At 37.3% G+C, this 14,502-nt stretch overlaps 1 protein-coding gene across 4 annotated transcripts in view; it reads right to left on the reverse strand.

Annotated features, from left to right (window-relative positions):
• suco (SUN domain containing ossification factor) overlaps positions 1-14,502 on the reverse strand; it is a 35,594-nt gene that overhangs the window by 15,529 nt on the left and 5,563 nt on the right. For 2 of the 4 annotated variants that reach the window (XM_086162410.1, XM_086162409.1), the window contains exons 2-6: positions 4,334-4,448; positions 3,064-3,165; positions 2,055-2,395; positions 1,114-1,254; positions 664-829 (exon numbers count right to left, since the gene is read on the reverse strand). In XM_086162410.1, coding sequence (XP_086018536.1) covers positions 664-829; positions 1,114-1,254; positions 2,055-2,395; positions 3,064-3,165; positions 4,334-4,448 — 865 coding nt within the window. The remainder of the gene's footprint in view (positions 1-663; positions 830-1,113; positions 1,255-2,054; positions 2,396-3,063; positions 3,166-4,333; positions 4,449-14,502) is intronic. The other 2 variants (XM_086162412.1, XM_086162411.1) reach the window with 1 other exon arrangement.

A 14,502-nucleotide genomic window follows, 5' to 3' on the forward strand; every position in this document is an offset into this window, starting at 1 on the left:
TCGCAATCAAACAAAGAGCTTTCTCACAGTTAGGTGAAGGTGCTAACCACTGCTCTACTGTGTTTACCTATATGATGCTGCAATTGTATGCAGTCATAATAACAACTTTATAGTTTTAGAACTGTAATAAAATTCAATTTATAGATTTAAAACTGGCAAACTGATATAGCTGATAAATTATTAAATGGTTTGCTGAATGGCATTTTTTTGGGGGGGGGGTCAAAGCAACAGCAAATATAATGATGATATAGACAGTTGATGTGACCAAGTCTAAACAGCATACAGTCTAGTGTTACATGTAAACGGTACTAAACATTAGGTGCAAATTTTTTACGCGTAAAGCCAGGTTCTAGTGATGGAAACATAAAAAACCGTATTGACTTGTAACCAAGAGACTGATTTGTTATAAACTGTCTGTCTGTTACATGAATTGAATATATGCCGATACACAATTGATTCGGACAATAAGAAGTAACAACGATGACATGATCATGCACAATCTTATCAAAAAGTCTAATGAAACACAGGTTCTACTATTTGTACATCAGTGCTGACATTTCCCCTCACATATCAAAAAAACTTCAAATAAGGCAATTCACATTTATATATCCAGTAAATCTAGCATATACTCATACGGCATTTGGAATGCCACCGGCTGCTGACCTGCTGTTCTTGAGCATGTGAAGTGTTGTCTTCCAAATCCAAATCCGGTAGTTCCTCTAGCTCCTGCTGCTGATGTTCCAGCATCACATGGCCTGGAGTGGATGGGACTTCTTTCTCGGGACTTTGGCTCTGGTCTGACTGCTGGTTTGTATCACCCTCAACCACACTATATTTGAGATAATGGTCAAACGGGGAAGACAGAGATGGCGGGGGCAAATAAGTATGCAACAATATTGCACAAATGATGCAGACACCTTTTTATATTTGACAGTACTTGTGGTCCATGGTTGTGAGCAGGCAGATGATGGAAAATGAAAAATCAAAGAAAAAAAAAAACAGTGAGTAAGTAGAGTAACCAGCGGTCGATGGCTGCGCACAACGGAGCAGGGTACCTTGTATCTTGATTACGTGTCTCTGCGCTTTGATTTGCTCCTTTGGTTAGAAACTCACCTGCAGTGAGGGCTGCCAAAAGGGGAGTTTTCACAGGTTGCCAGTTCGTGGGGAATGACTCTGCACTGTGAGTCAGAGTGCTCAGCAAAGACAAAGCTGTCTACTGGGAGCTCATCTCCTGCACTGGCAACCCGCACTGCACTAAGGGAAAGAAAGGACATGGCATTTACCATACCTCCTTACACTACAGAGGGCAGAGAGGGGAAGAGGTGAAAGAAGTGGAGAGGGCAGTTTTCTGGAGACCAGGAAGGGAGAAAAACTATCACGGAGCAAGGGAGGAGAAGGGGATGGACAAGCCAGGAAAGGAGGGAGCAGAGAGAAAATTGGAGGAGATAAAGGGGAAGGACTGGTCCCTCGTAGGTGGGGCTGTTGATGAGTAGTAATTGAAATGTGACTCTTCTTGATTAGTTGCCTTGACTTAGGATATATTATCCTTGAAGGGTCCACTCAGAGGATATGTAGACGCTCTTAGTAAAAATTCACATCCGCATGGGTGAACTTCCATGATTTCCACAATTTTCAATCATCAAGTGCGGTTCATGCATATTGCATGTACATGAGCAGATCCAGTGAATATCGGGGATCAAATCCACGTCCTTGAGGTTTCCGTCCACTTTGTTATCAGTCATTTTTCCAGTTTTCAATTGGAAAATAAAATCATTCAAATCAAGCAAACTATAAGAGATCATAAATGTGAGCCAACAAAAAAAAAACGAAACGTGCATCATGACAAAGCCAGAACAGAAAGCATGCCCCTGCATGTAAATTCTTTGTCACATGGAGGATGATTCAAAAATTTTAATCCACTCTAAGAGGAGCAGATTTTATATGAAAATGTTCAATTTTTTTATCTTAAAATAATAATTTTTTTTATCGTTATCTGCAACCTTCTAATGCTCGGGATTGTGATTTTTGGAATGGCATAATGACTTTGACCTTACCCTTCTGGAGCCTGGCCAGCACTCTGTGAGGTAGGTTTGTTTTCAGCTTCATCAGGAGATGCTTCTAGGATTGGGTCAAAGCTGGAAGGTGTAGGAGCTTCATCACTGAAGACTTGTGTGGCAGTTGAGACATCTGGAGACTCTTGGCAACATACTGAAACTGGTTGTTGTCTGGAAGTAATTGGAGATTCCTGGACATGATCCTGGTCCTCGGTTTTAGTCTGCAGATCTAAAGCAATCTGGAGGTCTCGGATAGTTTCAGGTTCAAATGCTACTGATTCAGGATGCAACTCTGAATCAGACTTGGTTTCCTTTGTCTCAGCTTCCCATGTATAAAAAGTCTGGAAAATGTACACAAACACATAAATTAATTAATCCATCAACAGAAACAAAAAGGCAACATCAACCAAGAGATGTGCTAAGCTTCACTGAACCTGAGATGAATACTTTATGAAGCCTAACGTTACAGTTGCTACATTGCAGTACCATTGGTAAAGTCTTCATTGCTGTTACCATGGCAATATGCAACTGATTTCAGTCTATGATGCTGTAGTTTTAACATGAAACATTATAATTTTTTAAAGGTGGGAATAGCTGAAAGGGTTTATTTTTGGGGTTTAAAAAAAAAACAATGCTTACTTATTATAAAAGACATGCTTGAATAAAAAAAAACACATAACCTCTAGATTTTTGGTAAAGGTTAGTCTGGGATTCATGACTTGCCGATTTGTAAATTAGCAATTATACAATTCCCGATAGTATGCTTATGTTATCATGGAGCCCACTTTAAACTTAAAATGTACAGAACAGAATTGGATCTGAATGGTATGTAAATGTATAGATCTGGGAGTAACCTACAGTCATTTAACAACAGTACAATAATATCAAGGTTATGATTAATGTATTGAGTTTTCACTTAAGAAGTGTGTATGTGTTTGCGTGGACGTTTGTTTAGTTATTTCCTTTAAGAGAGTACCTGAATATAGTTCGGTAATAGCTAAATAAATACCTGTTCTGGGTCCATATCATTTGTCGCCACATCCTCGAGACCTGTTTTCTCTGTCTCTATCACTACGTCGTAGGTTGTCTGTGTTGTCTGCTCTTCCACCGTCTAGTGAAAAAGAAAAAAATATTCATGCCCTATTTTACTTGAGTGGCATGAATACAATCTTGAACACGGTAAAGCATCATGGCATACCAACTATTTTCAAAATAATACATTTTCAGAGTGAAAGTGGGGGATTAAAAGTTTTTGAATAGGACACAATTGAAAACACATATAACTGAACAAAGACTGTTAAAGACAACTCATCCATGGCTTTTTGGACAACAAATAAAACTTTGCCTTTTTTGGGCAAACATACAGATAAGTATAGTACTCGGAATAACCATTCTAATAAATACGACATTGACGGCTAATTTAAAAAAGCTGAGGGTCTAAAGAACTTCACCTAAAACTACTTTTTAGACCACATTATGCAAACTTTGGTTAGGCCCATGCTCCTAGAAATGACTGTCAAATGCACACTTTAAAAACGGCTAGTCTCCTTGTTTGACCAAAAATAGTGTCTTTAGAAACCTACTATACAAAGAACTTTACCCCAGCAGTATTTGTTCTAACCTATATCAGTACCTTCACGATGACTCATGTGAAATGTATGTTCCTGACAACGTGTCAACGTAACCCTCAAAGTTCTGTAATTCATTACCTAGAAGAGATTCTAATCCTCTGATATTGTATCATGTTGATGATTTTGGTGTTCTAACACAATTTCAATCATTCAACAAATAATCAACTGTAAGAGTTATAAAGATGAATAATGAGTTATCTAATACTGTTTCCTTGGAAATTCCCATTTGGTAAAAGGTGCAAGGACAAACACGACTTTCCTCCCCCACTCAGCCTTCACAGACCTCCCTACATAATCCAGTACCTCCCTGATCCTCTGACCTACCAATTATCTTGCCATGCCTGCTACAATTCACCAAGGTTCACTAGGTCACTCAGTGACCCTACTCCCAACATGACCATTCCAGTGTTCTTAGAACTCAAGACATCTAACCCTGAGGTGAGGCTAATAATAATGTTCACTATACCACACTCAGCTAACAAGATTAAATGACAAGATCACAGAGAAGGGTTTGCTTAATTTTTGCTGAGTTTTTTGTGGAATATTCATATTATTTTTTGCTATTTGGTGTTGCTTGGGGGAATTACTTGAATTGTACTGAACTGACTGACTTGATATAAGTCATACACACAAAAAATGTAAACAAACCTTGAGTTGTGTGGAGACCTGCTCCTGTGCATGTTCCTCTGGGTCTCTGTCCCCAGAAGACTGACCTGGGCCAGACAAGCTGTGCTCTGAACAGTAGGCATGATGACAGGGGTACCTTGAAAAAAATAAAAAATAAAAAAATGTAACAATGCAATGCAACAAATACTATCACCACATCAAATATACCATTTAAAGGGCTACACTTCTAACAATAGGAAGGCAACATTCCCTTTGGACAAAAAGCAAAGAAAGTAACACATCCACCAACTGCATGTACATGAAGAGCTGAGAGAACAGGAAATAGGGAAACCAAAAAAGACAGAACAAACAAAAGGCAGGTAAAGAGCGCATTACAAAAATGTTCTGATCTCCTGACTTAGCAGTGCTTGGCTCAGGGATGGTAAAGTAAGGTGCAGTTTTCCCTTTAGGAGCCATTGTAGAGTTTTTCTAAAGTCAATATACTTATGCATACATTGTGTTTTCTACTACATTATATACAGGACAGAATCACAGCACTTACCAAGACTAACTGGGCTGGAATGAAGAGAAAAGTTCTGAAGCACAGGCATTGTTTCAACAGAAAAGATTTGAGCCAAGAAATGTTTTTCAAAAAAGAATGTTAAATAAAGAATAATTTGCAACCTGCTATCAATGTGGGATTTACCGTAAGTGCTTTCTTATTTGCTCCACTTTTAAGCTTTGTTCAGCAAGTAAAAATGGGCAAAGTCTATTGTCCTCATTTTATGACTAGAGAAAAAAGCCAGAGAAAAATATTTAAATTCACTGCATGCAAGACTAATTGTAGGAAACTATGATGAGCTTTCATATAAATTGTACATTTCTTTTGAGTCTAAGCCTCATATATGAGAATACTAAAAGCAAAATTAAAACATGGATAATGAGGATAATTTTCATTGTGTCCTACTGACAGAAGCTACACACATCAGCTACACACTGATGTCAGACTTGAATCAAGCCACGTGATTCTTCAACTGGTTTCCCAAAGAGGTTAAATATCAATGTCAAAAGAGGCCATTACACATGGGCCCTTATGTTAGCACCCTGCAAGCAATGCAATAAAGAGGGAGCTCAGTAACGAGCACCAACATAGAAACAACCATCTGTGTAAGTAATTCTCCTGTCATTCAGGCATTCTCTCTGTGTTCATTTCTAGTCATAGATAACGGATGTGACTGATAAACCAGATTAAAATGGTGCAGGCTACCTCTTTTCCATCTACAAGAAATGACAACTCGGTAACTTGAGCTATTGATTGTGGTACTCTGGTAAAGGATGTATCAATGACAATGACCACCTATGAAAAATGGTATTTGAGCAGGGAAATTGTATATGCAAGGTTACAAGATAAGGTGAGAATCCATCTTGCTAGGCAACAACTTATTTGTTTGTTCAGCTAAAGTGGTTTAGCCAATCAGGATACCTTTGATGTGATGACAGAAATATCCATATAAACAGGTGGAACAATAGCAGCCACTTCAGAGGAGGTGAGCAAAGATGTCATTTCGATTCTACTCATTCCTGTTTACCTGGCTTCTGCTGTTATAGATAGAGGTTTCACTTGATTACTTTTTTTCCTCTATTTGAACTCCAATGAGGAAACCTCTAAAACCACCCTATGTACTAACACCCGTGGGCAAATGAGACCCATGGGGTAATATAGGCTCAGTGCTATATTTAGATCCCTAGCTTTCAACCATGTTGAGTTACATTTTAAACATTGTCTGCGAGTTAACCTACACGTACTGTATTTCACTAAAGAGGACAACAACAAAGTTATGGAACAGCTACGTGAACACATACCAGCAAATTGAGATGAAATCATTTATATATAAAAAAATATTACTAGTTTGTGAGCATTTCAAAAACAAAAATGCAACAAAAAACTAAACTATTGAGGTTAACTACACAAGAGATAATGTCAGAAGACATGATAATTGACGCTAACGCTACTCTTTGACCCCTGCAAAAAATACTGAAGTCTGGCACCACACCAAAAGAACACAATGGTCCATACTGTACAGCCGAACAATGCTATATGGTGAAGGCTAATCACAGACACATGAGGAAGCTGGACAACAATACATAACAGGAGTGAAAATTTGATTTCAAAAGTCATGAAATAATTATATAAAGCTTCTATCTTGTACTGTATATATGCAGGCCCACATTCAACATAATCTGGGAATCGCAGTCCTATCTGAAGAAAAGAATGACTTTTGGGGGGAGGATTTTGTTGCTATAGAAACATCACTAGTCAGTCATCACAAAATAAAAAAAATAAATAAAATTACCACCGTGTGTGAAACCATTATAAGATTCAATATAACTGACAAAATCTGCTCACAATAAATAGCATGCCCTTTGAAAGAGTAATCTTTATGCCTTCTGCTTTTAATAAAGCACCATCAACTGGGAAACTAACAAGAGACAATTGTAAAAGAATGTACTCTCATGTGGTATAATATGAGAAAGACATCTACCTTTCCAGTGCTGACCTTATCATTTTAAATTGGTTATACAGCTTTAATGTTTAGTTCACTATGCAACAAATGAAATAACTAATAAGAACCTTTAATAAGTTATTACAACCTTTATTAACTGTGCATTTATGATGATAGAAATGATGATGATGAAAACAGACAAAATTGGAAATGATAATCCACAGTTTTACTCTGTGCTATTGAACTTTTAAAATGCCCATAATCACTGTTAAGGAAACAGTTGTTGAAAATAATCAAGGGACGCATTGCAGTGTCACACAGAATTAAGAGAACACACCAGAGTAAATAATGCTCTTGAAATGATAACTGGACATTTGACTCACTGAATAATGTCTGATCGAACCCTACCAAGCCACACATCACAAGTCATGCAATACGTATTTGCTTTTAGTGATGATGGTGTGTTCTAACAGAATATCATTTACTTGCTTAGCTAAATGATAACTCAAATCCAAAGATGAATGCTGACACCCCGAGATAGGAGTCCTTTTAAGAAGTGAGAAGTGACAAAAATCTAAGGGGATAAAAAAGGGAGGCGCACAGTGAGAACCTGGTTTAAGGGTGTACTGTGACCTACATCTGAATCAACATGCCTGTGCATCAATGGGAGGGGACACTGTGAACCCTAAATGGTGAGTAAGATAGAGGTCACAGAATGAAAGTATGTCATGAATCTTACATTGCATACGTTGGCAAGTACAGAGCTAATGAAGGATGGGACATGACATACTGTGCAAGTTGGCAGCTATGCACTCATTACAATTGGAAGTTCTTACATCTTTTACATTCTCATCTTAACAATATAGTGCACGTTAAGAAAAACACATCAGCTTGTCTGACACCTAGAAGTGTCATAACAGATTCAAAAAGGAAATCAACTGGAACCTCAGTTTCATTGCTATTTCATTGCTACGGCCATTATTTACCCAGTTCTATTTTTAATTGAAATAGCACTTGTACAACTTATTTGCCATTGACTACTTTTTTTTCCTCTTCCTGCTCTGGGTGCAAAAAGAAAAAAAATGCTCACGGAGGCAAGTGTTGTAACCCTGTGCACGAATGATTCACACAAACTTGGAGTCAGTTAACCCTCTTTCACTCAACAATCGTCATCAAAGTCAACACAGCAGTGAACAGCCACAGATGTGCCCCCTTAAAGGGTTTCAGGGATGACAACAGATGTTCATCTTGTGAAGGTTCCTGGGCTTCAGCACTCTTGAATATGCCATTATCTTAATCTTTAACATAACATATATTTTCCATCAGGTAAACTGACTGCCTTCTCGTCCTGTTCCAGCTCTATAACAATTAGGAGAAACAAACCTCGTGATGGCAAGTGTGGATATTTTTTTGTATTCAAACAAACTTAAATTATTTCATTTAGAATGACTTACTGCATTACATATTTCAGGATTCTATACTAAGTAGCCTAGATTTGGAGAAAAAAGGAAAACAGGAAAAAACAGACTGATCTTCTGGCCATCACAAATGCAGGACTAGTCATCTAACAATGACATTGTTCAGGTACTGAAAAAATATACTGAGCTTAAAACCATTTGATGAATTGTGAGGGTCTGACTCCTATCGCTTACAAAAGCATGAGCTAATACTGTGATCGTTACAGAGCAAATTTTCAATGAAAGCGTATGCTATCTACAAGTATGACCATTCACTTAATAAAAAAAGAATAATATAAAGAAATAATATACAGAAATAAAAATTTAAGACTTGAGTTATTCATGCAAGGACTCATATGCAACATGACCTAGTTTTCTCTGTCTGCTGGTTCAACAGCCAAAATCCCTTGCTATTTCCTGTGGGATTTAGGACCATTCATAACCAGGGTATGTGGTACAACTATCAAAACTATCTGCTACTGTACAACCTAACTGATTAAACACAATGCAGACAAAGAGAAGAGGCAGAAGATATTTATCTGTGAGTGGCAAGTCCAATTCTATCAACAAATGCATGGCATGCCAGAGGAGTCTTGATCCCTTCACATGCATTAAGTCTGCATGGTTACTAGGTTTTCAGGGGCCCTGAGCATGACAACACATGTGCACTCATAACTTTTAATAGTCGAGGTACTGCCCTTGCACTCCCATAAGTTTTAATTGTGTTGACACATTTTTACTTCTTTTGACTATGGTTTTGGGCTAAATGTTTTAATAAGTTGAATCAGGATAACACTGCCTGTGCCTTCTCAAAAGATTCTCATCCGCTTCAGAGCATGACACTGCATTAACACTAATACATTACCTGAGCTAGGTCAGATTAGTTGCTTTCCCCCCTCCTGGCCTAGATCTCAGATCGGCTTGTTGTTGCTCATTAAGTCACTAGCACAACACAAGATACATGGTATTGCAGCATCTCATTTCTAAAACTTCCCCAAAATAACTTGTATTACCAGTTTGAAAGCACAGGAGGACTCAAGATGACAATTTTGTCACTATCAAATGCCATGCCTTTGATCTTCGAGATACACAAATAAATTGCAATTTTTACATTTTCTTTTGAAAATGTTGTTATACAGAAGTTCAAAGTTTGATGACTCTTAAAAAAATCTGATAGCTGATGCTGATAGGGTTGATTTGTTGCTCTGCATTATTTTGCTGTCACTTACCCACTTCTGTGAAAATTAGCATCACATATAACTGTATATAGTTTGGTAGTATGATCCAATACATACAACCATATGTACTTGGCTCAATCTGTATCTGTTCATATTTATTACAAGTCAAACATTGCTGAAGTGTTAATGCTTCAAGTAGGAATAAAACATATACCTGTATTCTGAAAAGAGGCAACTACATCCACACTGAAAAAAGTTAATTAGTTGAAGATAGAAAGAAGACCTGACCAGAAAGTACAAGACTGCCCTTGGCAGAGGTGGATTATAGGGCAGGGAGTTGATCCAAGGCTTGTCTGTAAAGTAGGCCACTGCATCTGCCAGAAGGAAAACATGGCCTCACTGTTTAAACAAAAAGAAGGGAGGAGCCTAAAACCCAAGCCTCAGGGGACTCAGTGCATGTTTTGTGTAAATTTACATATGCATTCTAATTTTCCTTTTCCTCAAAGCACAGAACAATGTGGTGGGGCATTTTTTAAACACTCTGATCCTGCTATAACTATCTTCCATGAAAGTCTGCATATAATGGTATGGGTGGGAAATATCAAATATACCATGCAACAGTCCAAAGTGTTTGCCAATGGAAAAAATATTTATAATGTATATCAGCTCCAGCTACTTAACAAGGAACCATAGGCATTTAGAAGAAATAAACACTTTTAATGCTAAGTAGGAGATATTGTAAACAACATCTAGCTGAAAATTTGAAGAGGAGGACATAAGGTATGGAAATATGGCTATACAATCTTTTCTCAGTCATTTATGGATAACTTTGAGGTTGTACAGTTCCAGAGATAGTCAGAACAGACTTTGATTAGATCACTCTGCAAAACTCAGTGTGAACTGTTAAGTAATTTTACAGATCAACCTGATCTTAAAATGCACTCGTCTAAAGTAATGATGAATTTACTTTACAAACATGATAATTAAGGATTGGGTATTGGTAGAACTAACCCTGACTTCAGTTTATGGGTCAGCTACTATTATTGCGGCTGCTATTTAAACTACTAAAGAAGTATGTCCTTGAGTTTGGTTTCTGTTGTAGAGTTTTTTGCAGAAGAGCCAATATAAATGAATCATTCCTAAAAAGGTAGTGCATAAGAGTACTTTTCTATATCTCCTGCTGCTCTTCAATAAGTGAAAAAAAAATGCTGAAAAAAATTAAAACAAGAGTGAGTGATTCATTCAATACAACTATGGTTCACCACAACCATGAGAATGACACAATGGAGTTATGATAATTACCATGCACATGTTGTATTTCAATAGCAGTGCACACTTACTTCACACTGATGCCTACTTAGAAGGAGCAAAGGTGTAAGCCGTCAATCCCCTACCTCACTACTCGCCAAGTATAATGCCCTTCTTTTGCTCTGTAGAATATGAAGTGTCCATATTTTCATGAGATGTCATTCCATCTATCTTAGCTTGGAACAGCAATGTATTAATCTGTCATATTTCCCCCAAGAACTTCTTGGCACAAAAAGCGGTGATAGAAGGGTGAGGGCAATTGATGAGAGCCTCAAAATAAAATACATGATCTATTTAATTATCATTGTGTTCTTCTTTTAAATCAATGACGATAGAGAACAACATGCAGATGCCCAAATCATTTTTGTATCGTGTGCCACTAATTAGATATTCTTAGAAAAGGAATGAGGCAACAACTCTGATATTTATTCAAGTTTCTGTTATATTTTCATGTGTGAAAAAGCACTGGTACAGGACATTGTGCTAGCCTTACATTAGCTATGTTACTGATGGATTTGAAAGTCATTAAGTTTATTTATGCAACACTAAATCTCTAAGTGACTATTTTGCATAGTATGAAGGTTTAATAGAAAAGAAAATTAACAGGGTATTAATTGAGTAACTCATGGAGCCAGCAATTAAATTTGTGGTATCATGTGTTTACCTGGTTGACTAATTGTGGCTGTAAAATAGATAATAGCCCGTTTCCAATATCCAGGTGACACTAAGGTTCCAATAAAGCAAGGTCAAAAATCAATAGCAAGGTTAGATGATAGTCATATACAATTACCAATTTTCAAGAAGTTTGAAAGGAAAGATTGTTACACAGAAAAATTAACATTGAAAAATATAAACGTATTTGATATTCTGAAACCAGTTTGTAATCATGTTTTATAATCCTATTTTTAATACTGATCAGAATAAAATCATGATTTCTGCCATTATCAAGCAGGACAATCAAAGCATCAAAGTATTAATTAATGGCCCAGTGTTTTAGTTAAAACTGCCAAATGTGCTGACAGAGGCAAAGTAAGATACATCACACAATAATGCCAGTCTATGAAGTTTCCCCTAAAAACAGACAACTTTGATAAACTTGTCGGTTCTTTCTTTTGGTAAATGGTTTCTCTTTTGTCAATGACACTAGCTTCAAGGCATTTGTAAAACATGTTTGTCTTTCTGATTGACCAGGATGCTTACGCTAGCTCTGTGACGCACATATTTTAGTTTACACAGGCACCCTTCTGTGGGATGCAGAGCGAATGAACAGAAACACCTCTGTGGAAGCTTGTTTTAGCAGCAAACAGGTCTAGTTGGAAGACGGACACTGTGCAATTTCATTTGGGGTTTTTACATTGAATGCCCTAATGCCAGCGGTCTTTGAAATGATTATGATGTAATGCATATATTGTCTTAACTGTTCAAGAACAACATAAAACTTTGATGAGCTCCCATGATAAGCCAATCAACATCAGTCACTAACAGGCTGAAAACTATAAAAAGACCCAGAACTACAAGAACAAGCTGCAACGACAAAAACGTCTGTACTGTAAAATTATCCATATTTAACTCATTACAATCTAGGGATATATGGATGTCATGGTGAGAAAAGTGCAAATAGGTGCTACCTTCAAAGTAAATGAAAAAGAAGTAGAATTCTCCTTTTATTCACCTTATGTGCCATGTTTGGGCTGTGCACACACGCGAATGCATACATGCGCCCAAATGGCAGTCTGAATTGCAGGATAGCCGGTATAGCTAATGAATGAATGAATGAAAGAAAGAAAAAGCACATGAAATTAACATGGGTTAGGGTTAGGGTTATGAATATTAAAGATGGCTACAATCTAGGTTAAAACAAAAATCTATTGAGGAATGTTGCGATGGTGTGTGGTCACACAGGAATCAAAGAGCGAGAAAGTGTGACATCCTGAACATTGGCTGTGAACAATGGCAGAGAAAGACAGAATCAAGGATGCAGTCATGTGACATAATGCCATTTGATGGAAAAAGCTACTTTGCCAATCTGGGTAAGCAGGGGTGGGAGTGGATCCAACAATGCCGGTACATTCTTGGTGTGTATGCACCAACAGGCACAGCACGAGAACAAAAACACATCAGATATTAACCTCAGTACATAGTGTACAAAAGTCTAGCTGTCTAGTGCAACTCCATTGGTAGGTTAACACTAGTCATGTAAGTGGCACAAGGGCTGAAAATGGAGGAAAGTTTTTGTATTTTGGTCACAAATAATATTAACACTCAATGAATAGGTAAAATATGGTATTGCACTGCCTTTACTTGGCTCAAAATAGACTTTTTTTAGCGACAGTACAAAATGTTCTACTGCAGCCATGCATGTAAGCTGTGGTGGGGGCCTCTTTCTTGTTGTCACCCACACAGTAAGAAGACGCAGCTAAATACTTGCTGTAGGCTCGACTTAACTATAAACAAAAAAAAGAAGGGACACAGACCAACAAACTCAAAGTACATGTATGAGAGTGAGTTGGTAGCAGCAAAAGGTAAACACCACCGGGCAGGGAGTAAGAGGGGGGAGGGGAAGAAGTGAAACCAGGGAAGCTTGTGCTGGATAATAGTAAAGCAAAAAGGCAGAGCAACCACTGATTTTTGGCAATTAATCGCAATAGAATTCACTTGCAATTTCTTTATAGAGAAATAAAGAGTTCACAAATAGTATGCGGTAAATTGTTGAAAGCCCTGATGATATCAGAAACTCATGACTTTACAGTTAAATAACCTTATGAAATAACTAGCCCTGTTTATTCTGACTTCACTGTGCATGAACTAAGTCATCTGACGCAAAAAATAAATCAATTCACAGTGTTCCAATGCCCAACCCTTTTCTAACATTTGTGCACATGCCATCACAAAACTACGTAGTTCCTGACGTAGGTCTACACCTTGAAGATTTTACAGTCTCCACCCACAGAATACTACTGACTCATGCAATAAGCGGAATTATTTCCTTTTAACCACTGAAAAACCTGAATCTACTACCCAGCATTCACCTTTGAATGATGTCTTCACTTCTCAAAAAGGAATTAGAAAATTCCAAAAGGATGTTTATGGTGACTGAAAGCAAAAAAAAAAACAATCTATTTATCTATGATAGATTCATCCTTAGACTAATGAAAACATTTATTAATTTATTGTGAAACATTAGATTTAGATAAATAGTTCTAAATCACTTTTTTGTCAAGAGTTTAAAATGAGTATTCATTTCAATTGTATTGCAGCTTTATTGAGTTGGGTTTCTGTTCTGAGTCATAGGTTCTGTAGGTTTAGGTGTCTAAATTTGGTGTAAGGATTCATGTGTGACAGAAGATGTTGTACATCCTTTTTGTAACTTCTTCAATTTTATTTTAAACTATTCATTGTAACAGCAAGATTGAATCCATCACACACTTTTCTAAGAACAAGCTAATGAAAAGCAAGACTGGTATCAGATGAATAGATGTCTTTTCTAGAAATATCTATTTTTTTTCAAAATGTCATGGATCATGGAAAACCTTGGAAGATTAGATCATTATGACTCAACGAAATTCCAGTTTCTGAATATGAATAGAGTTTAACTGCTTTGCAACAGAAACCTCAGATAAGCTGAGAAACAAGAAGGCTTGGTGTGCTCAGCAGTCATCAGGGCCAGAAGGTAGGATCAGTAGTCTGAGGTCCAAGTCCTGCTATGTCTCCGCAACCTTCTAGCCTTCAGTGCTAAACCTTGATTGTTTTGGACAGATATTTCG

The sequence above is a fragment of the Fistularia commersonii genome, chromosome 16 (assembly GCF_037954325.1).
Source record: "Fistularia commersonii isolate RoL2024-O1a breed Wild chromosome 16, RoL_Fcom_v1.0, whole genome shotgun sequence".
Lineage (NCBI taxonomy): Eukaryota > Metazoa > Chordata > Actinopteri > Syngnathiformes > Fistulariidae > Fistularia > Fistularia commersonii.